The sequence below is a fragment of the Balaenoptera ricei genome, chromosome 15 (genome assembly GCF_028023285.1).
Source record: "Balaenoptera ricei isolate mBalRic1 chromosome 15, mBalRic1.hap2, whole genome shotgun sequence".
In the NCBI taxonomy this organism is placed as follows: Eukaryota; Metazoa; Chordata; class Mammalia; order Artiodactyla; family Balaenopteridae; genus Balaenoptera; species Balaenoptera ricei.
Window position 1 is genome coordinate 11,055,123 of NC_082653.1, and position 27,693 is coordinate 11,082,815.

Below are 27,693 nucleotides of genomic sequence, written 5' to 3' on the forward strand. Positions count from 1 at the left end.
GGACGCCTAGTTAGCGTGTCTGGGGCCGGAGCCCAAATCTTCTGACCCCAAGCCAGCCCAGGGCTCTTGGAGCCCACAGCACCCCTGCCTGCCATCAGAACCCTCAGGCCTCATTACCGTTCTTGGAAAGGGCGAAGCATCTCTTTCCAGCCAGCCCAGCCCTCGGGGAGCGCTTCCCTGCAAACTCACCACGTTGGGTCATAGAAACTCCAGCGTTTACAGGAACTGCTGCCGGGCTGGGTGAAGCTCACCTCATTAGGCAGGAAAACGAGTAAAGACTGAGGGGCACAGAATCAAAACAGCATGTGTGCAGGAAGAACCCCATGGCCGGGGAGGGTGTCTGGCTGAGGCTGCGATGCTCTGGCTGAAAGAGAGGGGTCCACGCTGTCCAGAGGGCCACGTGTCAAGTAGCGCTCACCACTGCCCCTCGTCTCCACGCGCCAGGCACAGGACTCACGTGGGTGCCCTGAGCGGCAGCCCCTGGGTGCCTACCTCTGCCAGGCTTCTTGTGGGGTACCCTCCCCTTAATATTAACCAGGGCCCAAGACCCCAGTGGGAAATCCCTGCCCCCCACACACTGTCCCCAAGGATTCTCGAGGGTCTTAACATTTCTAGATAGCTTTGTGCTGATATGTTAATTTTTTAAAATATTTCATTCTTCTCCTAAAATTGCTGGATGCAATTTTAAAAAGGAAAGAGCCAGCTTTGCAGCTCGAGGAAGATGAGGGATAGTTAACAGTCATCATTATTAGAAGGCCAGTAGGGCTTTACGGGGTAGGTAGGACTATTGTAAACCAAGGAGTTTGGGAGATTGGAATATCTGCTTGCCAGATCTATAGAAAACTGCAGGCCTAAGGTGATTGGATTCACTGGAAAGAATTCAAAGCACAAACTCAAATCTGCATAAGATTACCAAGAGCACAATTCTGTTCACTATTATTTTTAGGAGAACAAAATACGCAAAGCTGTGTTCATGTCCCTCAGGAAGCATTCTCCTGAGCAGTATTAACAGCTCAAGAAGTAAAAGCCACTTCTGTTTTTCCTTTTGACACCATCATTTTGAAGTATCCCTCATCATAGGTGAGTCTGACTCTCCCAGAGGAAAAGACAGTCCTAGGGAGGATCACCGGCCTGAGGCAGGCAACGCCACACTGAGAGTGCAGGGGAAAGAGCCTGTTTGGCCGGAAATAGGTCTGTCAGTCAGTGATGTGGACATGCTTAAGGGACAGAGCCCTATGCTGTGTTCTGATAATGGACCCCTGGATGCAAAGGTGGTTAAAAACCAACCTTCAAGATAAAGACAAGCTGATCCTGAAATATAGTTCATTTGAAGTTTTTGGATGTTTTTTTCTAAGATTAAAAAAATGCTTAGGATTATTATAAATCAATATTTATCAAAAAGTAAAAGTATATTTAGAATAGTTTTGTTTACCTGATTAAATATCTGGTTTTTGGTATGTGAAAAAAAAAAGACAAAAAATTGTCTTTTTCCCTTTTATTCCACGCTGGATGCTGCTCCAATTCTTTCATTTTTCCTAAAGTTTTGCTGACACGAGGCTGCTGCGAGAGCGGCCTTTGGAGAGGTCTGTGGTGAGCCAGTGCAAAAGAGTCTGGCTAATTTAAGCTGAGGGGGTCTCCTGGAAGGTCATGGGGAGTGGGGGTCACTGAATGGATCCAGAAAAACAGGACTGGAAACGGCCTGAACTAGGGGCTCGGGAACCCAAGACGGTCTCACGATAGACACTGCAGTCAGGGACTCACCGAAGCCAGAATGAACGAAATCCAGCATGTTCTGTCTGCTGTCCTACTCCAGTTTCCCTTCCCAGGGAGGCTGTGTCTGCTTAGCCCAGTGAGGTCCTTGTCCTCGCCTTAGTGAGGGGATGGTGGGGCTCCGGGCCAGTCCCAGCAGACTGAAGGCAGTGGGCTAGAAAAAGGGAAACAGGGTGCTGTCGGGAAGAAAGTCCACCGAATTTGGGGTAATGGGAACCCAGGGGTGGCACACTTGGAAGTAAAGTCTGGAATCACCACCCTAAAATCCCATTGCCTGGAAAATGTCCCATGTTCTGCATGTTCTGCTCTCCCCTCCCCTCCCCCATAGCCTTCCCCATCTCCAGCTGTCAATCATCAACACGCACATGTCAATGCCTTCTTGCACGTAACAGTCCAGCATCTCTTCCCCCACCCCACCAATGCCTGGAGCCCACCTTAGCACATCCCAAAGCTCATTAAACTGCCGGGCTAAACAAAGTGTTTTCGACCTGCTATGGGTTGAATTGTGTCCCCCTGCAAAAGATATGCCGAATTCCTAACCCTTGTACCTGCGAATGTGATCTTGTTCGGAAATAGGGTCTTTGCAGATGTAACCAAGTTTAGAGGAGGTCTTCTGGGTGGGCCTTGATCCAATGATGGTGTCTTTACAACTAGAGAGAAATGCCTGGTGAAGACAGAACGCACAGAAGGCCATGTGGCCCTCGAGGCAGAGATTGGAGCGGTGCAGCCGAAAGCCAAGGAAGGCCAGGGATTAAGGGCCACAGCCAGAAGCTGGAAGAGGCAAGGAAGGACTCTTTTTTTTTTTTTAAATATATTTATTTATTTACTTTATTTATTTTTGGCTGTGTTGGGTCTTCATTACTGCACGTGGGCTTTCTCTAGTTGCGGTGCACGGGCTTCTCATTGAGATGGCTTCTCTTTGTTGGGGAGCACGGGCTCTACGTGCACGGGCTTCAGTAGTTGTGGCCCACGGGCTCAGTAGTTGTGGCTCTTGGGCTCTAGAGCGCAGGCTCAGTAGTTGTGGCGCACAGGCTTACTTGCTCCACGGCATGGGGGATCTTCCCGGACCAGGGCTCGAACCTGTGTCCCCTGCATTGGCAGGCGGATTCTTAACCACAGCACCACCAGGGAAGGACAGGGAAGGACTCTTTCCTAGAGGCTTTAGAGGGAACATGGTCCTGCTGACACCTTGACTTTGGACTTCTAACCTCCAGAACTGTGAGACGATACATTTCTGTTGTTTAAATGGTACTTTGTTACGGCAGCCACAGAAAACTAAGATACTATCTCAGGTCTCTAACCTTAGCAGCACAAAGCTGTAGGAAAAGCCATAAATTATGGTTTGGTTTTTCCTTTTAACAAGGAGAAAAAAAACCCACATCCTGGAAACTGTGAAGTAAGGTAACTAATTTCAATGGTTTGTTTGTTTGTTTGTTTGTTTGTTTGTTTATTTATTTATTTATGGCTGTGTTGGGTCTTCGTTTCTGTGCAAGGGCTTCCTCTAGTTGCAGCAAGCGGGGGCCACTCTTCATCGCGGTGCGTGGGCCTCTCACTATCGCGGCCTCTCTTGTTGCGGAGCACAGGCTCCAGACGCGCAGGCTCAGTAGTTGTGGCGCACGGGCTCAGTTGCTCCACGGCATGTGGGATTTTCCCAGACCAGGGCTCGAACCCGTGTCCCCTGCATTAGCAGGCAGATTCTCAACCACTGCACCACCAGGGAAGCCCCCATTTCAATGGTTTCTATTTTGTAGACGAGAAAACTGAGGCTCAGAGTTTGTGGCTTATCCATGTCACATAGTTAGAAGGAGGCAAAGGCTGGACTTGAACAAGATTTTGACCCCAAGACTTGTACTCATCATCCTTCCTGGGAATGTGTGGCTATGCGTCTCACAGGTTAGTGCAGAGACCCCAAATCCTAGGCCCCAGATATCACTTTTCTTTATTACATGAGCTCAAAAGTTAGTACTAGCTTTGTTCTTACGGGAACTACCTGTTCCAGCCACATTTTCTGTAACATGAGCCTCTGTAAAGCGAGCCTTTTTCCCTGGTGATTTTCATTACAAAATCAGAGATTCACTCCCACCAAAATCATCTCCCCGTAGACCCAAGTAAGAATGTTTGGCAAAGAAGGAATTAATTGATAAACAGCTTGTAGTATACTAACTCCAGTGTCTGCCTGGAATGTTTTGCAACACTTTTGGAAACTCCAGGATTATGATTTCAGCACAATCTGTTTATTTCAGGCTATTAAGCCGCATGTGTATTCCGCATGCTTGGGAATCCACTGGCTTCACTCTGAATGGCAAGGACGGAGACCCTCTCTCACTTTCGGGTGGGCATTTGTAGCGGTTGGTAGAGCAGGGCTGCAATCCCTGGGGAGACCAGTAGGGGGTCTTCTTCCAACAGGAAATACATTTCAGGCTGAAGATCCTCTAAGTTCAAGGCTTTGGGTGCTAGAAAATAAGTCTGTTTCTTCGGGATGAAACCTACCCTCCTTACAATGTGGATTAACCAGTAGGTATGAAATCACTCAGTCCTGAGAATGGGGCAAGAAAAGGTGTGAAAAAAAAATCTGACTTCTCTTGCCTTCTTGCCCCTCCCGGGAGGCACTGGAGCTGAGGCCAGGGTGCCTGGGACAGTCTCTGTCTTTCCAGTCGGCACCAAGGGGTAAAGGACACTGCACGTCCGCACTGTCGAAAGAAAAACCAGAACGGCAAGCTGGCTTAACTTTTCTCTTGTAAATTGTTTACCTTGGGACAACCAGATGGCTCATCTCTTGTTGACCCCTTGACCATTTCTCGTGCTGTTAACAGCCTCTATTAGCAAACAGTCCCACTCCACTGGCCCATATGCCTGTGCAGGAGTCCCAGGGCCTGCTGGCTGGGGAGCCTCGGGCATTCCAGGAGGTTGACTCAGCACTGCTGGGCTAGCGATCTTCATCAGGGTTCAGGGTCTGGGTACTTCAGCTGTAAATGGGGTGAGGGGCTGCCTTACAGGCTGGAAATAGGATGGATGATGTAAAGGCTTTGCAATCCCTCCCACCCCCCAGCCCCTCGTCCCCCAAACCCCTGGCCCTGCCTTTACCATGACAAGACCTGGTTGTGATTAATGTTTGAGGGGTGAGAAGGGGGCTCTTGCCTTCCTGGGCAGTGGGCAGGGAGCGCTCCGTCGTCCCTGTCTGGGTTCCATCCTTAGGCACTGCCTCCTTCTGGACCTTGTGGGTATGATGCGGGGGTGAGATTTTAATCCTAAGAGCTCCCAGAAGCCCCAAATCTGGGGTTGGGTATAAGAAACAGATGGACATTTTTAAAAGCTCACTCCAGTTTTCAGGGCAAGTGGAGGCGGGGAGACCAGTAGAGACCCGAGAGGTGATGGGGCTTGGTCCTGGGGTAAGGGTGGAAAGAGGGGACAGATTCCGGGTGTTTCTGAGAAGCAGGGTGCAGAGTGAAATCTCTTGACCAAGGAGGAGGAGAGCGATGCCCTTGAGGGTCTTACAGCCCAGCTGCCAGCAGGACAAAATTCTCACCCACTGTAGACTTCTCACTTCTCACTATCTCACTGTAGACTTCAGTGGTCCACAGATCTGAAACAATTTTAGAGGTGGAAAAAGCAGGTTCTAAACTCTAAAGCATAGAAGGAATGTTCACAGACCCAGACACGTAAATATTTGAAGCTTCTGTTACACACACTCACACGCACGCACACCTCATTAAGAGCAAGGTAAAAGGTAAGTGAAGGGCTGGGAGAAAATTCAGAAAAGATCACCAATCCAGGATTTATAAATAGCCCCTGGAAATCAATGAGATCAAGCTGGATAACTGGGGACTTCCCTGGTGGTCCAGTGAATAAAAACAGACTCTGCATTCCCAATGCAGGGGGCCCGGGTTTAATCTCTGGACTGAGATCCCACATGCCACACAGTGCAAATTACAAAAAAAAAAAAACTAGGTAACTGTACAAAGGAATATGAATTTGTAAGTTCCAGAAAAGAAGACTCTAAGGATAATGTACATATGGAAATATGCATGAGCTCACTAGGAATCATGTCCAAACATAACTTCTACCTGGGAACCACTCAGTCCATTTTAGAGATCTGGAAGTTGAGGCCTGCGGTTGATAGCACAGGCCAGAAGCCAAAACTCAAATTCATTAGACCCAAAAACCAGAATGGGATGGAGTGAAACCTGCAGCACTACATTTCACTGAGGGTCAAATGAGCTGATTTGGGTCAAGTGCAAGGTCTGGCCTGGCTCTCTTAGCTCTTCCATCTTGGGGGGTCAGGCCCAGTGGACTTGGGAGTAGGGAAGGGGGAGATAAAACTGAGAAAGGGGGAGACAGGAAGGAAGGGTGAATCTGATTTGCATAATAAAGACTTGTGTGGGAGGGAGCTGGATAGGGAGCCCCAGGGCAGGGTGGGAGGTGGAAGGATTGATCTAGAGGCAGACAGATTGGAGGCAGGGCTAGGAGAGGGCCAAGGGCAGGGCCACCTGATGACTTTCGTGCCATCCCCACCCCTCCAGCACCTTGGCCTTCTGGGGACAATTCCTGCATAAAAAATATTAAATAGTATAGGATATTATGACTGGTATAAAGATGGATGTATAAAATAAAATACAGTCTATTAATATATATAAATAATATAATTTTACATTATATAATAAAACATTTTGTAGTCTTCTGATTTTAAAAGTAATCCTCACGTTTTCATGGGGCCTGTGCACTGTGCCCCCATCCCTAGTGGAGAAGTTGGCCCTAACTTGTTCCACAGACAGCAGTCAGGAACAGAATTCTTTCCCAGTCCTTTCGGCTGGTTTGGAGAGAAACTCCTGGGCTCTGATGTCCAGCTGTGTGGCGGGGGGAGGGTCTGTGTCCCCAAGATTACCGAGAATTCCAGGCAGTTCATCCAGGGTGGACGGGTTGGCCCACGTGGCCGGCAGAGTTCTGCCTGCCTGGGTTTGAATCCAAACCCTGCCTGTGTTGAGCTGCCCCAAACCAGTGTGTGCGTTCATCAGCAGTCAGGTTCTTTGGGATTAAAAAGGTAGGTAGCCTTTGGGTCTCTCCTGGCCTCCAGGTAGGGGGTTATGATGAAGGCAGGTCTCACGCAGAACTCTGATGTTACAGCAAACACCCCCCAAGGAGAAGGTCAACCTCTACTCCACGCGCAAGGCCTCACGCTCAGGCCTCCAGGCCTTCATCCATACCCTGGCGTGTGTGTGCGTGTGCGCGTGTGCACACGTGCGTGTGAGGGGTGGTGGTGGCAGAGGCCCAGTGGGAGCTGTAGGCCCAGGGCCCCTTCTGAATATGTTGGGCTGCCGGGGCCCGCAGGTTCCCACACCCTATTCATGTCAGGAGAAGGAGCCTGAACAACATTCGTAGCCAACGGAATACGGTATCTACAACACTACTCCTTTCACCCGTGAGAAATCGTTCCTGACACCCAGCACGCTAATTCACCAGCCCTCTCGTGCAGATCTGACAGCTGCCTTTAACCTTTAACCCGGTCCTTCCCATCGGTCACCATTCTGCACCCCGCCCCCGCCCCCAGGGGACAGTGCAGTGTCTGCAGACAGTCTTGGTTGTCACAACTGGAGGGTGGAGAGCTCCTGGCATCAAGGGGCGGGAGGGATGCGGCTAAATACGCAGGACAACCTCCACAGTGAAGAATGACCCCAAATGTCAGCAGCGCTGAGGTACAGACCCTCCCATAGCCGCTTCTGGAGTGCGGACCCACTTTAGCGCCCTGCACGCAACACTTACTCACCCCTAGGATGTGGGCTAGGTCTATGCACACGGGCCACGCTGCCCGCACATAAGCATTTTAAGGTGAGTTACTGAAGACCTAGTGCTGCCACGTGTTAGTTCAGGCCATTTCAGTTCTACCAGCCTCAGTTTCCCGGTCTGTAAAATGGGGGTGGTAACAGTGCCCACCTCAGAGGGGTGCTGTGGGGAGATGCCCAGTCCCTCCCACCTGACCGCATTTTTATTGCTGGTCCTAAGCAGGCCAGGGTGGGGGTGGTGCTTCCAGAGGCTCAGCTTCATCACCTCCCCCCATCTCTGGGCAGCTCCAGCTTCCCGTCTCCCCTCCCCACACCCACACACACTCCTACCCCCGTGGCGGCCTCAGGAGGCTCCTTCCCCCAAGAGTTGCTGTCTCTTCCAGGTGACCCCTGGTCGACCCGCCAATGGGAGTGTGTCGGTGGTGATCAGGGGCCATTTAAATTAGAACACCCTCTGGATATTTCACAGAAATTCATGAGTCATTTTTGCCTCATAAAACCCAGTGGAGTTAGCTGGGAGTGTAGACGATATCTGCGGACTTTAATAATTTTTTTTCTTTTTTTTAAAGAGGAAAGTTTCTCCTTTGATCCCAGGTTCATCCTGAGAAGCAACGTTCTCTAGGTTGGAGGACACACAGTCAGTCAGCTTGGCAGCTTGATTACTGTGCGACTGAGGACAGCTTAGTCAATCTCTCGATTTTCTTCAAATTAACACTTTTTTCTTAATTTGAGGGAATACATGTCCATTGTAGCACATTCGTAAGGTATTGTTTCAAAAATAAAACATGCTGTATACAGTTTACATCTTGCTCTGGTTTACTCACATCTTATCTCAAATATTTTCCCATGTCACTATTCCTCAAAATCATATTCCTAACGGCCGCACAAATTTCTTTTGTGTGGGTTATCTAACCTGTCCCTTGCACTTGGCCATTTGTGGCTGCACCCCCAGTGTTCCCATCTGTGAAATGGGCACAGGTGTGCTGTGAAGTCCAATGAGAGGGCCTGCCCGTCCTCTCCTGTGACTGGTCCTTGACGAGCCTACAGGCCAGAGTGGGAGCAGGACAGGAAATCCTCCCAGGCCTGCCCTGGGCAGGAAGAACACAGGGGGCTGTGGACTGCATGATACACTGAGGCAAGGGCCCTCTTGGATCCCGGATCCTGACTCCCGTGCCTGGTCTTGAAACAGGCCATCAGGAAGTTTCCATTTGCCCTGCAGCTGTGGGACAGTGGACTCTGGGGGGACAGTTAGGGCTCCCCAAGGAGCTGCTTGCTCTTCTCTTATACCAGAAGCCGGAGCCATCAGCCCATCTGTCTCCTTGAGGCCAGCTGGCCATCTGCAGAGACACACCTGGGGTCTCCAGGTGCCACGGGCTCCAGGTGCCACTGCCACGGTGGCCCCTGAGAGCTGGTGGCAGGACCCAGGAATGTGGGCTGCCAGGCAGGTGGGTGCCTACTTGTTCTATTTAAACCAAGTGCCCTTCAAATCCGTACTGTCTTCATTTAAACATGCTATTTAAAAAAACACTTTAAATCATACAGAAGACAGCTTGCTCTAAATGGAAGGTTACCTTAAATGAAATTCAACAAAACAAAACAACCTGACTGCATTCAAGCTCCTCCTCTGCCCGCCCCTGGCTCTGTGCCCGGGGCCAGCTCTGTGCTCTGTTGAACAGGAAGGGCGACAAGTGACAGAGAGCCAGGGAGCCAGGATGAAAAGGGGACTAAAGACTAAAAGACTAAAGACTAAGATAACTCTCCCACCGAGTGACTCATGGAGTCCACTGGGCATCTCTCACTTGGCCCAGAGTGTGCTGTGCTTGAGGGAAGCCTGAGTTCTAGGCCAATCCTCCCATTTTACAGACTGGGAGACAGAGGTTCAGAGGGGAGGGAACTTGTTCTAGATCACATGCGGCTGGAACCGCATTCTCCTGTTTCCCCGAGCACGTCTTCCCGGCCCCATACAACCTGGCTCAGGAGGCGCTCAGCAGGGAGAGGGGAGCCCAAGCCGGCAGGCGTGGAGGCCGATGGAAGGCGTCCATCCTGCGTGGGTCAGCTACGGGATTTTAAGTGGGCTCCAGCGGAGGAGCAGGGGACTGGGTTTTGGCAGGGACAGGGAGTTTGGATTCTTCTGACTCTTCCATTCACCTCTGGGTGAGCTGGGCAGGTCGTCTGACTCCTCTGGGCTGGGTCTGGCCATCAGTAAGATGAGGGAGTTGGACTCCATCTGGTGCAGACAGTCTGGTTCCCAGAGAAGCCTCCTCAGGACGCCCTTCCCTCTTATGTATAAACTCACATTCCTCATCCTGGGCTATTCTGCCATTTCCTTTCGTGCTAAACCAAAGGGCTATTTTGGAAACTCCTATAAGCAAACTAATCCCTGGCTGGCATTTGAACGGATATAAAAGAGCCCTAAGTGAGGGACTCAGGCATAAACGCTGCCCAGCCCTGAGAGCCCACACCGTTAAATTTAGAAGCATCACTTCCAAATGAGGTGAAATTGCAGGTTCCCTGTGGCCGGTGGGCAGCTTTGGGCAGCACCGAGCAGGACAGATTTAGCAGAACAGGCTCCGGTTCCCTCTGGCTGCACCTTGGGGGAAGAGGCCCAGGACGGTCCCTTCAGTGTCTGGGGAGCAGCTGCTGGGTAAGGAGCCCCTTCAGCTGGCCCGCCTGCCCTGCGCTCCCCAGCTGGATCCAAGCATCAGGTGCTGCCCGGGTGCCGGGCCGGAGAGAGGCAGCGAGGGACACGCGGGGAAGAGGCAGTCCTGTCTGCCACCGAAGGTTTGGGACCCGCATGACTTCTGTACCTCTCTCCTCTGCCCAGGGGCCCAGGGAGGTCCCCGGCCTGCCTCTCATGCCCTGCAGAGTGCCGGCTGCCCAGGGCTGCCCGACCTGCCTACAGTCCAGCTGCTAAAGGGTAATGCCGGCAGGGGGAGGGGGAGGGGGGGATGGTCTTGGGGGAGGAGTGGGGTCTCCAAGGTGCCCAGCCTCTGTTCTGAGCTGTCAGTGCCGCTGTTGTGTCAACAACTAAACATTAAGAGTATGACCCTTGGTTAAAGGCGACAAACATCCGTTGGGACTTGTCAGGAGCCCATGAAGGCTCCTGGGATTCCAGGGGTCTCAGCCCGGCCATCTCATGCCCAGTCCACCAGAGGGGGGATTGTTTCGCAGCCCGCTGGGTGAGATCACAAGGGTCAACTACAAAGGATCAGCCCCACCAGGGATCCGCCAGGAGAGGCGCTGCTGGGATCTGACGCTGGTCCAAAGGGACCTGGGCTCCCACACCCTGAAGCCTGCAGGGGATGGGGCTTGATGTTTCTCAGCCATCCCCAGTGCTACGTTTCTAGCTTGGCAGGTCTGGGTCATGAACCTGCTTCCGTTCTGGGGCCCCCTCCCTCCTGCTCAGGCTCACGGCAGCGGAGGGGGGGTGGTGTCCTCAGCACAGCCCCTGCGGAAGCAGGTGCAGCCTAGCACGAAGTAGCTGGGCTTTGGAGCCCATCATGCCCAGGTTCAAATCCCAGCTCTGGCAGTTCTGACCTGTGTGACCTTGGTTGAGTCATTTCCCCTCCTCTCTGAGTCTTGGTTTCTTTATCTGCAAAATGGGAAGGATAATAATAATATTTGACTCATATAGTGTTGGGAGTATTAAATGAGATTTTAAACCTTTAGAACAGGTAGCAGACAGAGTGCTGGCCACCCAGGGGTCATCCATCAATAGCTGCTGCTTTTGTAAATAATGTTTTAGTGGAACATAGCCAGGCTCATTCATTTGCACATTATCTGTGGCTGCTTTTGCTCTAAAACGGTAGAGTTGAGTAGCTGTGACAAAGACTGTAAGGCCTGCAAAGCCAAAAAAATTCACTATCTGGCCCTTTACGGAAGTCATTTGTCCACCCCTGCCTTGGAGTCCAGCACACAGTGGGAGTTCTTATCTTTATCCTGTTCTTCCGCTGACTGTGCCTTGGGATGCACAGCCTGCTGAAGTGGGGGAAGCGGCCCCAGCCTTTCAATCCTTGTCCTCTGGTCCCATAAAGATGCGCTGTGACTCTTTCAGGCCCTGGAGAACGCCTCCAGCCCCACCTGCAGGGAACTCTCTGTCTAGTGGGGGAGGCAGACAAGTCACCATTCACCGTCCACCCTAACTAAAGTGAGGCAGGGACTGGGGGGAGGTTCAGGAAGGCTTCCTGGGGGAGGTGACATCTGGGCTGGAAGAGGAGCGGGGAGGGTCTAGCCAGGAGGCCAATCCCCACGTGACAGCCAGACCTCACATTGGAAAACGTGGCTCCCTGAGCCAGCCTCTTCACCTCTTAGAGGCTCCTTCCTCATATGAAGAGTGGGGTCATTGAACCTCATGGCCCTGTCATGAGTAATCAATCTGCAGCCAGGTGCTGGCACATTGCATGGGTCTGCACTGAACCTTAGTTCTCCTCCTCGGTCCTCCTTTCCTAACGCTGGGCAGGCAGATGGTTGGGTTTGTTCTAGCAAACTGCCTGCAGAGGAACTGTTCAGCGATTGTCTTCCTCCCTTATCTTGAAGTGGAGGACCTGGGGGAGGCTGGAAGAACGACCCAGAAGGCCTGGGAGGGAGGGTGGTGGGGATGTGGAGGGAGTAGGTGGAGGGAGGGCGTTCCGGTCCCCAACCCCCCGGGGCTGGCTCCAGAGTCCATGTCCCACCCGCTGACCTTGGGAATCTCCCTGCCTGCTCCCTCCTCGTGCCCTTGCTCATCTTGGCTAGGATGGAGGGAGGGTGTGTTTAGCAGTTTCAGAAGGTTCCAGTGCCACCCAGAGCCTGTGCTGATAGGGGTGGGGGCAGTGGTATGCTGATAAAAGTTTAACAACAGGCAGAAAAACAAACAAACAAAAACACCTCAAAACCTCATTTGTAGCACTTGCCCATTTCCATGCTGTACTTAATTCTGTCATGGCTGATTTCAAGCTACCAACATTCCTGAAAATTTAACCGTCGACTCTTGTGAGCTGGTCCAAGCTGGCAGCAGCACAGCCCAGGCAGGGACCGTGGAGGCGTGAGGGTCCTCCCGTGGGGCTGGGGCGAACCCCCAGAGCGCGGGATGCCTGCCCACGCACCCGAGAAGTGCTGGCTCGCGGCATCAGTCACGCTCGGGTCCTCAGCCTGGCTATGCCGCCTCCTAGCTGGGTCCCTGAGCTCGTCTTGTTACCTCTCTGAGCCTCAGTTTCCTCATCTATTGAATTAGGTTCACAACAGCTCCTACACCTCAGGGGCTGTGTGGATCTACTAAGATAATTTACATAAGGCACGTAGTGGACAGCTGGCCTGATTATGAGCGCTCGGTAAATGGTGCCTCCACTGCCAGACTGCGTCAGTTTCCCCATCCGTACACCGGGCTGCTGTTCACGGATCTATCGCGTGGGACAGTCCCTGGCACTGGGGCTCCACTCAGTGGGCGCTCAGCAGACACTCGCCGCTTCCTCCGTCGGGGCCAGAGGTCGCTCCTCGGCTCATCTGCCCCAGCAGCTGGGGTCTCCAGGCTGGGGTCTTGGTCAGCCGATGGCACACAGACAACCAGCTCTTTCTGGTGTCTAGTTCACATTATGTGCTGTCAGCACATTGTGTCCTTGGTCCTTTTCTGAATTTCCATTTTACAGATGTGATCACCGAGGCCCAGAGCTGGTGAGCGGCACAGGTACAGCTGGGGTTTGAGCCCAGGTCTGGCTTTGTTGCTTCCAGAGCTCACCTATGCACAGCACATGTGGGGCTGTGGGGTGCAGGAGGTATCGGAGGAGGAGGAAGCTTGTGGGGGGTCACGCAGATCTGCCAGGGGGTTCAGAGTGAGGGCTCTGGAGCTTGTGGTGGGAGCTGACTACAAACAAAATGCAGGACTAGACACTGGATAGACGCGGTTGCAAAGGGAACGTTATTCCAGGCAGAGGCCCCAGGGTGGGCAAAGGTGTGGAGTCTGGGCTCAGCCAGTGGGTGGAGGGGATGTGGGAAGCAGGGGCCCTACCGAGCGGGAATAGGAGGGAGTTGGCAAAGCGGAGCTTTCTCAGGGCAGTGGGGTCCCTGGAATCCTTGCACTGACGCCACCCTGGCTGAGGAGTGAGGTATAAAACTGTAGCAGCAGAGATTTAGGTTAGATATGGGGGAGAACTTTCCTATTGTGTTGGAAGACACTGGGCGATATTCCCAAAGGATGTGGTGTTATTTTTCCAATCTCGAGATGGTTTGGAAAAACGTAAAGACAGCCAGCGTTCTAGGCTGGCCTCCCTGCAACCTGGGTCAGAGATGGGGCAATGGATCTGTGGCTTCTGGAAGCCTTTGATGCCAGCAGCCTGGCCTCATGTGAACTGGGCTGACTCACCCCCTGCTCAAAACCTCCCATGGCTCCCAGTTACCCTTAGCCAACTGCAAGGTCAAAGTCCTCCCTGGGGCCACCAAGGCCCCTGACCTGTGCTCTGATGGCCTCTCCAACCTCACCTGGAGCCACACCCCAACCCACTGAACTTCTTTCCATTTCTGGATTACACCTTGTCCTCTGCACCTCCAGGCCTTTGCTCATGCTGTTCCCTCTGCTTCAGGTACCTTTCCCTCCCCCGCCTTCCCCTTCTTCCCTCCTCGGCCTTCCCTTCTCAGCTCTTGGTCGCCTCCTCCATGGGTGGGTCTGGTACCCCCATCATTTCACTATGGACTCCCTGCTATAATGGTGGCTCATCAGCCTCCTGCTGGACTGGGAGCCCTGGAGGGCGAGGGCCTTGCCTGCCTTGCTCAGTGTCTGGCACACAGGAGGTGCTCAGTGGGGGTTTGTGGAGGGGGGTCAGGGTTACTGGCAGAGAGGAGTAGCTGAGGGGAGGTGAGGAGAGCTGGTTCACGAGTTGCTGGATGCCCCCTGCACGAGGACTCAGCGTTGCGCAGGCATCGAGGACCCAAGCACAGGGTGCGGAGACCTGGGTTCGAATCTTGCTCCTGCCGCCCCCCCACCAAGCTCCCTGACCTCACTGAGCCTCAGTTTTCTCATCTGTGAGCTGGGGACAGCAGCAGCCGCCCCCTCTCTGGGGCTGCTGTAGGGCCCTTGGGGGCCATGGTGGAGGGTGGCCGGCCTGCGGTCAGCACTCACCGGGTGCCAGTGCGAGGCTGACTGTCCTGCCCTCTCTCTGCAGGTGACAGCCATGTCGGTGAGGGTGCGGTTCCTGTCCTCTGGGGACACAGGGGCTGTGGGGGTCATGGGCCGGAGCGCCTCCTTTGCCGGCTTCAGCAGTGCCCAGAGCCGGAGGATCGCGTAAGTTCTGCCCGGGCTGTGTGTGGGAGGCTTGTTTGAGGGCCAGGGATCGGGGGGCCGGCGGGGGCATCCTCCTCCCATGCGAGTGACCCTGAGGCTCACTCTCAAGCCAGGCCTGCAGCGCAGGGTAGTGTGTGTTTGTGTCTGTCTGTGTGTCTGTGTATGTCTGTGTCTGTGTGTGTGTGAGTGAGACTCCTGGTGTTGGAAGAAAACTGTAATTTGCTTCAGATCTGAACAGGTATCACCCCACACGTTCCTGGCAGTTGATCCTGGAAGCTGATCTGCCTGAGCTTATCAGGCCCACTTGGCAGATCAGAAAACTGAGGCTCAGAGAGGCAGAGCTGCTCACCCAAGGTCACACAGCAAGACTGATTCAGAGTTGGAACTTAGTCTCGTAGGGGCCAGGTTAGGAAGGAATGTTCTTGTTTGATAGAATGGGAAATAGGGCCACCTGTGACCTGGGGCAAGTGACTTCACCTCTCTGAGTCTGGTTTCCTCATCTGCAAAATGGAGATCACAAATGTCCCTCCCTCATGGGCTTGTCATGAGGGCACAGTGAGGTGACACATGGTGAGCTGCCGGCACGTGCTGGCACGCAGTAGGGGCTTGTGGGAAGTTTTCCAAGGAGGAGGAGCAGCCTCTGCAGAGACGGGCCTGGTTGGTACTGACCCTCCAGACGTGAGTTCACGGCTGATCTGCGATGTGTCTCCTCCAGCTGCAGGTAATGTCTGGGAGGAAAGTGCGTTTCTGCTCCTAGGGCCACAGCCCTGCCAGCCCAGGCGTGCCGGGCCCCTGGCTCCAGGGATCCTGAGGGCCCCAAACGGCTGCCAGTCTGAACAGCTGTGGTGGCCAGGCAAGGCCCTCAGCCAGAGCAGGGCGCAGAACCAAATCTCCTCCCGGCGCTCCCCTACCTGACACCCTCCGGAGGTTCCCATCCCACTGAGAGCACAGTCCGGTCCCCACGCGGCAGGGTCTGGCCGGCCAGCCTCAACCTGAACCCTGGGCTTTAGCCCCGTTGGCCTCTCTGTCCTCCAGGCCTTTGCACAGGCCCTGCCCTCCCCCTGGAAGCCTCCCCACTGCTCTTCACCTGGCCTGGTCCCGCTTAATCTCATCAGGCCTTGGCTTCAAAGCCACTTCCTGGGGGTTGGGGGTGTGGACCACCCGAGCCTGGCAGGCCCTCCTTGTGCTCTTTCCCTAGGGCTCCCCAGCTGCGCGTTAGACCCCCCTTCCCCTCCCCCCCCCGCCCCCCATCACTGTGAGGCTGGCCCTGCGGTCAGGCCCTCCCAGCTCACTCGCCTTGTCTCAGGGCAGCTCAGCTCCTCAGTTCTGAGGTGTGCCTGGGAGGAGTGGCATCTCAGGGCTGAAATCTTGGAAGCACCCTTAGGAATCCCTAATTCTTTCCACAAGTATTTATGGAGCATCGACTCTGGTCAGGCCCTGCCCGGGGCTCTGGAGACAGACCCAGGCCCCGCCCTCCTTTCAGGATGGAAAACAATAAGCCAATGATAGTCAAGATGGATGCAGCTGGTGGCAGGTGCCCTGAAGGGGTTAAAGCAGGGAGGCAGGAGGGCAGCAGGGGGCTTGGAGGAGGCCCCCAGTGAGGCATTTAAGCGAAGGCAGAGAGAAGAGGAGCCGATCACGTGCAGACAGGGTGTGGGCGTGGGAAAGCCTTCCAGGTGGAGGGGACAGAGGTGCAAAGGCCCTGAGGTGGGAACGAGCTTCGAGGGACAGAAAGTAGGTGTGCGGCCGGCCTGTGTGACAGTGGTATAAATGTCCTGGATCCCTCCTGGGGCTCCTCGTCCTGCCCCCCCCCCCCAACCCTGCAGGGAATTCTGGAGGATGCCTGGCTTGGACGGGTTCTGAGATTCCTGAGTGGCCTCCATCTGGCCTTGCCCTCTGTAGTCCCCTTGTCCAGGGGTGAGGAAGAAGCTGCCCATGCTGGCAGAGAAGCAGCACATCTATTTTTAACTTCCTGTCTCTGTACAACTCCCAGGGGTCTGGACCCTTGGCTCCGGGGCTGGATGGTCTGGATTGGGTTTCAGGCCTCACCTCTGGCATTATTTCCCAGGTAATCCAATCAGGCTGAAACACGGCCACATTGCCAAGGCGCTCAGCAGCGGGGGCAGGTCAGGCAAAAATAACCTTAGACAGGAGAGCAGGAGAGCCCGGTTCCAGTTAGATATCCCCAACCCTTATCCCTGCCCTGGCACCTGAAGCCCCTTTGACTCTGGACAGGGTTGTTTTTTCCCTTTATTGCGTAATCAAAGAATTCACTTGGGGAAGTAATCTGGTGAGGAAATTTTACACTAAGGTTGAATGACTGCTATAACAAGGCCACATATAATAAATATATAATAATATATTATAACATAAGGCCATATATAGTAAGATGAAGAAGAGGGCCAGGCCCTGACACTGTCCCATTCTGCCCTGACTGACAGGCATGGGCGGCTCTTAACCCCTTCCTGCCATTCCTCAGGCTGCCAGGCAGGGACCCTCCTGAGCCAGGAGACCCTGCAAGGTCCTCACCACCTGGGAATTCCTCCACTGGGACGGCTGGGAAGTGTAGGTGTGAAAACTAAGCAGCAGCCCTTGATTTTCAAGGAGAGGAGGCTAGAGAAAGGGGACAGAGAGGAGGGCGAGACCTCAGAGACATGTATCAGGAGAAACAGGCTAGTACACAGGAAGCACCCAGAGCAGAGCTTGACCTTTGCGAGTGCCGTGTGCGTGTTTGTCATCATTCCTGGGCATCTAGTACAACCAGATGCAGGAGGAAAGGTCCGCTTACACCCAGCTGTGAGTCCTCAGCTGAAACGTGTCCGGTCGGTCCTATTATTTATTGCCCCGCCCCCAGCCCCGCCTACCTCCGGATCCTGCACCTGCAGCAGCCGTGCACCGGGGCCTCCGATAGTGTCTCCCAACGACACCAGGTAGAAGGGCTGGCCCTGCGGCCTCACGTGAGGGCTGGGGCCAGTGGGTCACACGTGCCCATCTGGAAGCTCGTCTGGCATGCCGGGGGATGTTTAATATTTACTGAGTCCTCCCAGAACTGCTGTGACATCTGCCCCTGGAGGTTGCTCCCTGCCTTGGCAGTTGTGACACTGGGCCAGACATACAACCTGATTTCGCCATCCGGAGGCTGCACATACATCACCGTCCCTGGCGGGGCTGGCCCTCGGGGTGGCCACCACACCTGCTCTGTTGAACCTCAGACAAGAGCAGTGGGTTCAGAGCTTCCCCAGGAGCCGGTGCTATCAGGCACAGCCGCAGAGCGAGGGCGAGGAAGTTTCCAGGTAGATGGAAGTGGGACCCAGCAGAAGGCACGCATCTGCCGGGGACTGTGGGACTCTGGGAGCTGGCAGGTGAGCGGGGCTCCTGCAGCCCCACCTCCAAGCTGCTCGCCCAGCCCACCTGCCTGCCTGCCCACCTGCCGGGGACCCTAGCCTGTCTGAAACCCGCTTCTCTCGAGGCTGCAGCCCTGCCTGTCCCTGCCAGCCGGGAGATGGCAACTTTGTGGAGGGTGTGTTCCAAGAGGTGGGTGATGTGGCCTCCGGGAGGGTCGGGGAGGAGGGAGCACAGTCCCTTCCTGGGCTTTGCAATTGACATATAATATATGTCACTTGACATATAATATATGAATAACAGCAACAGCAGGTGCAGGGGTGAGCACTACTGATGTGATAGGCTTTGTCCCCAGGGCTGTGTGCACATTACCCAGACTCAAACATCGCCTGATTGGAGGAACCTTCCCTGTTCACCCTTTACATTCATTATCCTGCCTTTGTTTTTATTCTTGGCACTAGGCACTATCTGATATATAATTTTTAAAATTGAAGTATAGTTGCTGTACAATGTAACTGATATGTACTTTTAAAAATTACCTTATTAACTTCAGCACATATATAGCACTTACTCTTTCCTGGGAACTGCTTGAATCTCTTTACATTTATTAACTCATGTAACTCTCACAGCAACCCTTTCTCTGGTCCCCATTTTATGGATGAGAAAACTGAGGCACAAAGAGGTTCAATAACTTACCCAAGGTCACACAGCTTATAACTGGGGGAGCCGGATAGAGACCGCAGCATGTGGTTCCGGAGTCTGTGCTTGCTACCACTTCCCACGGTCACCCCAGCTGGCAGGGCAGCTCACGAGGGCAGGGGTTTTGTCTGTTTGGGTCACTGTTCTACCCCTGGCTCCTAGAATGGCATCTGGTGTATGATAGGAGCTCAGTAAATATTTGTTGAATGAATGACCATCTCATGACAACTCCGTGGGGCAGGCCCTCTTATTATCTTCCTTCTACAGATGAGGAAACTGAGGCTGCAGTAGATTAAATACCTGTGCCCTCTGGGGCTAGAATTTGGACATGGGCGGCTGACCAGGAGCTTGTGTCCCATGAGATGATATGAGTTCCTAGCTTGGTGAGGCCCCTGAGGTTTCCAGGGCGGGGTTCCAGGTCCTTCCTTGATGCAGCATCCTTGGGACCCAGTTCTCAGCATCCCCGGGCAAGCCTTGGGATCTGTATTTCTGGCACGCTGGCCTGTAGTGTGGCTGTGCATCCATGTTTTGGGGAACCACGGGGTTTGGGGCTTAATGCCCGACAGCAGGGGTGGACACGACAGCTCTACTGAGTCAACCACAGGACCCTGTGACCGTGCGTGGAAAGTGCAGCGTCTGGTTGGCTTGGAAATACAGCCCAGCCACCTGCCAGGCCTCTTGGGGACCAGGGCTTGGCGGTGGCCCAGTGGCCCTTCTCCCAGGCCTGGCGAAGGGGCTGGAGCTGTGTCCACTTGCCCCCTGCTCAGCTCTCCAGACCACAAGCCCGCCACCCCTCCCCGCAGACAGTGAACCCGTGAGGGTGGGACTCTGGCGCCATCATGTTGTGTGACTCAGAGAAAGCCCCGCTCTGTGAGTGTTTGAATGAATGAATGAGCCTGTGCCCTTGATTTTAGACCCTAAAAGGGCAGCAGACTGTGAGGGGAATCCAGGGAGACTCGGAGCTCGGTTTCTAGCAGGAGGACGTCTCCCGAGTGAAGCAGAAATGGTGAACCCCTGAGAAAGTGGTCCTCCTACTGTGGTCTGAGGACCAACAACAGTGTTGAGCCAATGGATGGTCTGCTCCATAGGCTGTCCAGGGCCTGTTCCTTCTCTCTTGTTGCTCGGCCATCCCTGTGGGGGGCCCCAGTGCATGTGGTTGAAGCTGGCTCTTCAGTGCACCCGAGGAAGATGAGGAAGGAAGGGGGAGAAGTTCTCTTCCAAGGAAGTGGAATATGTTGACTAACCCAGTCCTGGGACATGGGTTTGCCTCAGAATGCCCATGGATGCGTGAGCGTGTGCTTGTGTGCATGTGTGTGCGTGTGTGTGTGTGTGTGTATGGTGATTTGTCAGGCTACCTCCCTCCACACTATATGTATAAAGAGCAGGGTTGGGGAGATGCCCCCGAGGGAAATTGAGGTGCTATTAACAGAGGGAGGGGAATGGATGTGGGGCAGGCAAAGCCAACAGGTACCCAACCCATGGGTATACCACTGGACTATGATTTGGCCTCCCACGTAGCTTTGCCTGCACAGAGCTTGATGAAGAGCACAGACAGCATTGGCATTTGGGCTGCTTGATTGTATTTCTCACTGTAAGTTAATTTCTCATATCAGGTTAGTGTCATTATTTTTTTAATCCTCAAATCCAAGCCCTCATTTTATAGATGAGAAAACTGAGGCCCAGAGAGTCTTGGCAACTTTCCTGAGACCACGCAGCTTGGTGGCAGTGGGGTGAGACTCAGCCAGGTCTCCTGACTGCCTGGGGCTCTGGCCACTGTTCCCAAAGTGCCTGCCCCTGAGAAGGGCTTTGTCCGGACCCCTGCTCTGACCACCCCCCAATCCCTTCTCACAGAAAGTCCGTCCACAGGAACTCAGTGAGGTCTCGAATACCTGTGAAATCCTCCAAGATGTATGGCACGCTGAGGAAGGGGTCTGTCTGCTCGGATCCCAAGCCACAGCAAGTGAAGAAGATCTTTGAAGCACTGAAGAGAGGCCTCAAGTAAGGATGGCTATTCGTTGCCTTTAACAAGTGCATTCTTTGTCCTCGTCTGCTTGGTCCTCTCTGCCTCTTCCTGGGGAACGTGGGTGGGTCTCATCTGTAAGAGGCCACAGAGGGAGCTCCTGGTTATCTGTTTAGTCAACAAGCATGTCCTGGGTGCAGCCATGTGCTCGGCCCTGTCCTTGGGCACTGGGGACACAGTGAATACGGCAGGGGGACCCTAGTCTCATGGAGCTCACGGTGTGGAGGGGGAGACGGCAATAAAGAAGTAATATGATCAACACCGTAACTTCCACGAGCCCAGAGGGCAGTGAGGGAGGTGATGGAGAGACAGCATGGGGAAGGCCTGTCACACAGGGTGCCCCGGAGAGCTTCACTGAGGAGGCGCTGATGGTTTCCGAGAAGGAGCCATCGTGCTGGCCTCTGGGGGACAAACATCCTGGGCAGACGGAACAGCACGGGCAAAGGCCCTGCAGCAGGAGCTTGCACAACAGCTGGAGGTCAGGGTGGCTGGATTCAAGTGAGGAAGAGACTGACTGACTAACTGAGCAGAGGTGGGAACAGGAAAATTCAGTCACTTATTCCCCATATTTTTATCGAGGGCTTATCAAGTGCCAGGCGCAGGGTATGGGAATGAACAAAACACAAAAACCCCTGCCCCTGTGGAGCTGACATCCCGGTGGGGGACACAAAGACAATAAGCCATATAGAAAAGTAGAATAGAGAGTATGTCAGAGGGTGGTAGCTCCTATGGAGGAAAACGAATCAGGGTAGAAGGTGTGGGGTTGATTTTAAATATGGTGTTCAAGGAAGGGCTCACTAAGAAGGTGACATGTGAGCAAAAACCTGAAGGGGTGAGCCCTGCAGATAATGGGAGAACATTCCAAGCCAAAGGAGCCACTTGTGCAAAGACCCTGGGGCAGGAGCATGATTGGCCCATTAGGGGCACAGTGGGCAGGTCAGCATGGGAGCTGAGGTGGGGGGAGGGGCACTCGCGCATTTGCCGAATGGAAGGCTGTTCCTTCTTCCTGGGATGCCCTGCCCTGCCCTCCACCTCTGTGATCCTGCTCTTCATCCCTCACTAATTAATAATAATAACAGCAGCAGCAGCTCTATGACTTGTTTGGTGCTTCATATACTTCGTGTCCTTGATGCCATGAGAGACTCTCTTAGCCTCCTTTTCCAGGCGAGAAACTGAGTCCCAAAGATGGGAAGCATCTTGTCCAGGATCCCACAGCCAGGAAGCAGAGAGTGGGGCTCCAGGGCCAAGGCTGCCTGCCCCGCTGTCCCCTGGGCTTAGGGTAAATGTCACCTCCCTCCGTGCCGGTGCCCGGCTCCCTACGCAGGGGGCATCCCACAGTGCGCCCAGCGCTGGTGCTGAGTGGGAGCCGGGGATGTGCCCAGAGGGTGGAGGCCTATCTCCAAGGTGCCCCTCTCCCAGGAAAGCTTCTGGTGATTCCTGTGGGGACCGCACATTTGAGACTTGTCTGGGGTCAAGGGCATCTCCTTCTTCCTGGGGAGCCCAACCCCTGAGGGAGCTGTGGTCTGGCAGAAGGTAGTATAAGTGGGCCCAGAGAGGGTGAGTCACCTTCCTGGGGTAAGCCAGCAAATCTACAACGGAGCAGGACGAGACCCCCACCTGGCCCCCAAGTCCAGACCTCAGGTTTCATGTCCGAGTCTCTTTTTGGCGGAAAACACAACATGAAAAGTCCCCTCCGGCCCATGGCTTTTTCTGTGCTTTCCAGAGTGGGTTTGTCAGGCCCCTTTCTGGTCCTGGGCATCCAGACAGCAGGATGGCCTGCCTTTGGCTGTGAGGGAGCTGTGCTCTCCGTAACCTCCCCACGGGCTGGGGTGAAGATACTGGACTGTGGAGGCCACTGCCTGGTTTCAGACCTGGGTTCAGCCTCTTCCCTGCTGTGTGACCCTGTGCTGAGTTGCTTCAGGGTCAGTTTGCCCATCTCTAAAATGGGTATAATAACAGTAGCTGCTGTTTGAGGAATCACCTAAGGGATTCCCCATTTTGTACAGCGCTGGGCGCACAGCCCTGGGTGTGTGGGATGTGGAGGCTGAGCGACCTGGGACTGGGCTTCCGGCGGGTGGGCTGAGTCTGCCCTCTGACCCCTGAGCCTGCTGAGCACCCCCTGCTGGTGGCCGTGGCTGCCTCCTCCCTGGAACTCTGCTCATCTGCCTGTTTCTTTCCTTCCTCTGCTCCTTTTCCAACTCCGTTTCCTTGTTCTCCTCACAGGGAGTATCTGTGCGTCCAGCAGGCAGAGCTGGATTACCTGTCAGGACGCCACAAGGACACCTGCAGGAATTCCAGGCTGGTGAGACCCCTCCCGGGCCCTTCCCAGGCGAGCAGCCTTGGCCAGGGTTCAAAGACGGACCCTCCTTCACCCCGTTGCCTGCATCACGGGTGTGAAGCTCAGTCTCGGAACTCAGAGGCCTAAGGAGTGGTCTTTATTTTTGATGAATGAACCTCACTTGGACCCGGATGAATTTAACCTCACAGACTGGTGGGAAACTCCCGGCAGCCCCCAGCCCTCACATGGTGCAGCAGTTCACACATCTTTGGGCCACCTCCCTTTAGTTCTAGAAGTAACTGTAAGGTAGGCGGGTGTACAGTGGGGTGTCTACGTTAGATGGCCCTATTCTGTAGGTCTTGGCCATCTGGGCCCCCTGCAATCAGGGTGGCTTACATGATGGCAGGAAATTGGATCAGGCATTGAATCCAGGGTGTGTGACAGTGGCCCTGACACCGTCCTTGATCAACCCTGCGTGTTCCCACAATGTCCGGCGGCTCTGCAGTTTTGCTGCCATCCGAGTGGCATCTTTGAGGCTGCCCTGGGGCCTGTCTAGCCCAGGATTCACCTGCTCTGGGCTTCTGCCACCCCCTTAGCAGAGCCAGATTTAGAAGAAACAAAAACAAAACAAACGCCACAAAAAACCAATACCAAAAACAAACCAAAAAAATAGGATGCCCAGTTAAATTTGATTTTCAGATAAAAAACAAATCATTTTTCAGTATGGCCCGTGCAATCTTCAGGACATAGTTATACTAAAAAAAAAAAAGTATTCATTGTTTATTGGAAATTTAAATGTGACTGGGGGTCTTGTATTTTGGTGTTTTTTTTTTGGCCATGCTGTGTAGCATGCAGGATCTTAGTTCCCTGACCAGGGATCGAACCCGTGCCCCCTGTGGTGGAAGCGTGGAGTCCTAACCACTGGACCACCAGGGAATTCCCTGGGTGTCTTGCATTTTATCTGCTGGCACTGCCAGGACCCCACTGCTGGGTGCCTGCATCTCTCCAGCGGGGAGGCTCTTTCTTTTGCGTCTTGGGGAGTCCCTCCCAGCCCCCTCTTCTCTATCCGGCTGCTGCCTTGTGAAAACCCCTCCTGTCCTTAATTAGAACTTCTGGAAGCAGAAACCAGGAGCCCTTGATGTCTATGGTTTTCTCTAGCTCATTCCAGCACTGCTCCTCCAAGGGCCAAAGCAGAGAGCGGGCCACCGGCTTGATGGAGGGACTGCAGACACGAGGGGGTGGGGAATGAATCTATCAAAGTCGTGTCCCCCCACCTCTATATCCTGGCCCCAGCAAAGAAGACCTCGGGGGTCGACAGGGTGGGAGATGCAGGGCTCCCAGCCTGCCGGCCCACTTGGAGAAGGGAAGGCCGGGCAAGCTCAGTCATGCCTTGTCCTTGGTGGGCAGAGATGGGTCAGAGCAGAGGCGGAAGGAGGTGCTGCCTGGTTCCCGGCCCTTCCGAGCACTTGCCGAGTCTCCCTCTCTTGTGGGTGTGGCTGTTCTCACGTCCTCCGGTCTCTCTCTCTCTCTCTCTCTCTGTTCTATAAGTAACTCTAAAGGAGGCAAGGTTTGTGTAAAGGTCTGTATGTGTTAGCTATTCCCATTTCATAGGTGGGCACACTGAGGCAGGGAAGGGGCAGCAACTGCGCTGCGGCCACCCAGAGGGACGATGCACCTGGGGTCTGGTTCTCAGTTTCTGAGAAGCTGCTGTGCAGTTACTTTTCTTTCCAAAGCCTTGGGAACTTTCCTATTTCTTAATTTCTTGCATAGAGTGTTTGTGTGTGTGTGTGTTTTTAAAAAACATTTATTTATTTTGCCTGCGCCAGGTCTTAGTTGCAGCATGAGGGATCTTTTAGTTGCAGCATGCAAACTCTTAGTTGCGGCATGCATGCGGGGATCTAGTTCCCTGACCAGGAATTGAACCGGGGCCCCCTGCACTGCGAGCACGGAGTCTTAACCACTAGACCACCAGGGAAGTCCCCTTACATACAGTTTTAATTTCATAATCCTACACGTACAATGTCACATAAATGCATACGTAGGAAAACAGACGTTGGTGGGGGGGGTGGTTAATCCATCTTTTCCTTCTTGCTTGACTGGCTCCCGTCCGCAATCTTCTCTGTCCCACCCTGTTTAGCCCTTGAGGACAATCTAGTCTTTATCTTTCCATATTTTCCTCCCTGGTCACATAATCATGGAAATATACAGATTGTGCATATAGAGTGGTTTGGTTAACAGTTGTCTTACGAAAATGAAATCACAACTTACGTACTCTCCCACGTCTTACTCCTTCTCCTTAGTGGATCTCCAACCTTGTGGAAGTTCGTCCAGGCTCAGATATAGTGACTCTAACCCACGTGGGCAAAGCAGGGCCTGTTTTGGAAATAAAGTTTATCCGAACACAGCCCACACCCATCATTTACATATTGTCTGTGGCTGCTTTCATGCTCCAATGGCAGAAACCATATGGTCTGCAAAGCCTGCAATATTTACTATCTGGCCCTTTGTACAAAGATTCCCCCACCCCGACAATATATTCTTTTCATTGGCTACACCATGGCCTCCTGCAAATCCAGATGCACCGGTCCGGATTTGCAGTTTCCTTAGACCTGAACTCCTGGGTGGCGCTGGCTGCCTCCCCCCACCCTCAGTTCCTCTGGTCATGGCTGAAGTCACCCCTTAAATAGTCAAATTGCAATGGTTCCCCTCTTGTTGAGTTTACACCGTCCTTTACTCTTCATAACTACCCTATGGGGTAGGTGCTGTTGGTACCCCACTTTACATAAGGAAATGGAGGCTCAGAGAGGTAGAGAAACTTGCCTGGGACACACAGCTGGCAAATAGAGTCAGGCCTAGAGTTGCCTCACCCAAAGCCCATGTGTTTACTCATTCTTCCTGCTTGGCCTGGACAACAGCTTGCTGACTGCAGGCCTCAGAGGACGGAGTGGCCGCTGGCTTTTTGTCCTCTGAGCTCAGGCGCCCCTGGGATGTAGCCTCATGGGTCTTGGAGGAGCACTGGAGTCCTGACTCCCTCCTTCCTCTCCTCCCCTGCAGGCTTTCTATTATGACCTGGACAAGGTGAGGGAAACTCCTGTCTGCACGTGGTAAGCAAGGTGGGCCGTGGCTGGGCCTGGCTGGATGAGAATAACGTCTTCGCTCGCATTCCATCCTCCTGGCCGTCCCATGGGAGGAATACTTGGGTTTCCTCCCCACTTTACAAATGGGGAAACTGAGGCTCAGCGATGCGCCTTCATTTGGGATGGTGAGGGGCTGGCCTGGCGTTGAGCGCAGCTCTGTGTGTCAGTACCTGGAGGAGGGTGGCAGGGGCTGGTGGGGGGAGTGTGGGCAGGCTACTTTTGAAGCATCTTCTCTTCTTCTGGGAGAAGCAAACACGCTCTGTGGAAAGGCACATTCGGAAGATGGAGTTTCACATCAGCAAGGTCAGCCTGGCTTCGGGGGTGTCTCTCGGCTTGCTGGGCCTCTGCTGGGTTAGCAGTTGGGGGGTGGAGGGACGTTCTCTGGGTGCCAGGTGGCTGGAGAGAGCCGAGGAGGAGCAGGGCCTGCAGGGGCTGAGCCCTGAGATGGGGATCAGGGGGTTGGGGTTAGAGGGCTGGGAATGTTGAGTCCCTCCACCCAGTCATACAGATGGGATTGTAGAGGCCCAGAGAGGGACAAGGGATTGGCCCAGGGTCGCACAGCAAGTGCCTTAAGCTTTATATTCTGCAAACTCTTCCATGAACTTGCTCTACTCCCCCAGGAGCCCAGTGGGTGGACAGAATATCACAAACCCACCTTCCCTGTTTCACAATTGAAAAATCGGGCAGGGAGAGGGGAAACGAGGCACCCACCCGCCCAGTTCACTAGTTTTCACTGTGCACCCGCTGGGTGCAAGCCTCTGCCAGGTGCTAGCCTCTGCCAGGTGCTAGCCTCTGCCAGGTGCTGGGGATGCGGAGCGGACGAGTCAGACGTGGTCCTTTCCCCGCGGGCGGACATTCTACGGGGGCGGGGCCAGTATGACGGGGCGGGGTGGGACGGCCGGGGTGGGGTCGGCAGCTCGGAGGCGAGTGACTAGCAGGCCGGGGCCCCGCCCCTCGGCGTGGGCCACGCCCACTGGCCCGTGCGCCGCGCCCACTGGCCCGTGCGCCCCGCAGGTGGACGAGCTCTACGAAGGCTACTGCATCCAGTGCCGCCTGCGCGACGGCGCCTCCAACATGCAGCGGGCCTTCTCCCGGTGCCCGCCGAGCCGCGCCTCCCGAGAGAGCCTGCAAGAGCTGGGCCGCAGCCTGCAGGAGTGCACCGAGGTGGGCGGCGGTGGCGGGCAGCGCCGCGATGGTCGGGCCGGTCTTGGGGCTCCCTGGGCCCTGAGGAAGCCTCTCTCTCTGCCCGGGGGCCTCTGTCTGGCAGGGTCTGTGCGTCCCCCGTGGCCGAGCCCGGGGGCAGGCGGTGAGCCACCTTGTGTGGGGCTTTGCAGGACATGTGGCTCATCGAGGGGGCCCTGGAGGTTCACCTGGGCGAGTTCCACGTCAGGATGAAAGGTGAGAGTGGCTGGGCAGGT

The 27,693-nt window shown here is 54.2% G+C and overlaps 1 protein-coding gene across 6 annotated transcripts in view; it reads left to right on the forward strand.

Annotated features, from left to right (window-relative positions):
• RIPOR3 (RIPOR family member 3) overlaps window positions 1-27,693 on the forward strand; it is a 73,627-nt gene that overhangs the window by 28,655 nt on the left and 17,279 nt on the right. For 2 of the 6 annotated variants that reach the window (XM_059897148.1, XM_059897149.1), the window contains exons 2-8: window positions 14,681-14,799; window positions 20,692-20,838; window positions 23,084-23,162; window positions 26,193-26,216; window positions 26,525-26,578; window positions 27,290-27,439; window positions 27,610-27,673. In XM_059897148.1, coding sequence (XP_059753131.1) covers window positions 14,681-14,799; window positions 20,692-20,838; window positions 23,084-23,162; window positions 26,193-26,216; window positions 26,525-26,578; window positions 27,290-27,439; window positions 27,610-27,673 — 637 coding nt within the window. Of the gene's footprint in view, window positions 1-14,680; window positions 14,800-20,691; window positions 20,839-23,083; window positions 23,163-26,192; window positions 26,243-26,524; window positions 26,579-27,289; window positions 27,440-27,542; window positions 27,674-27,693 lie in introns of those variants that run through there. The other 4 variants (XM_059897150.1, XM_059897151.1, XM_059897152.1 and 1 more) reach the window with 4 other exon arrangements.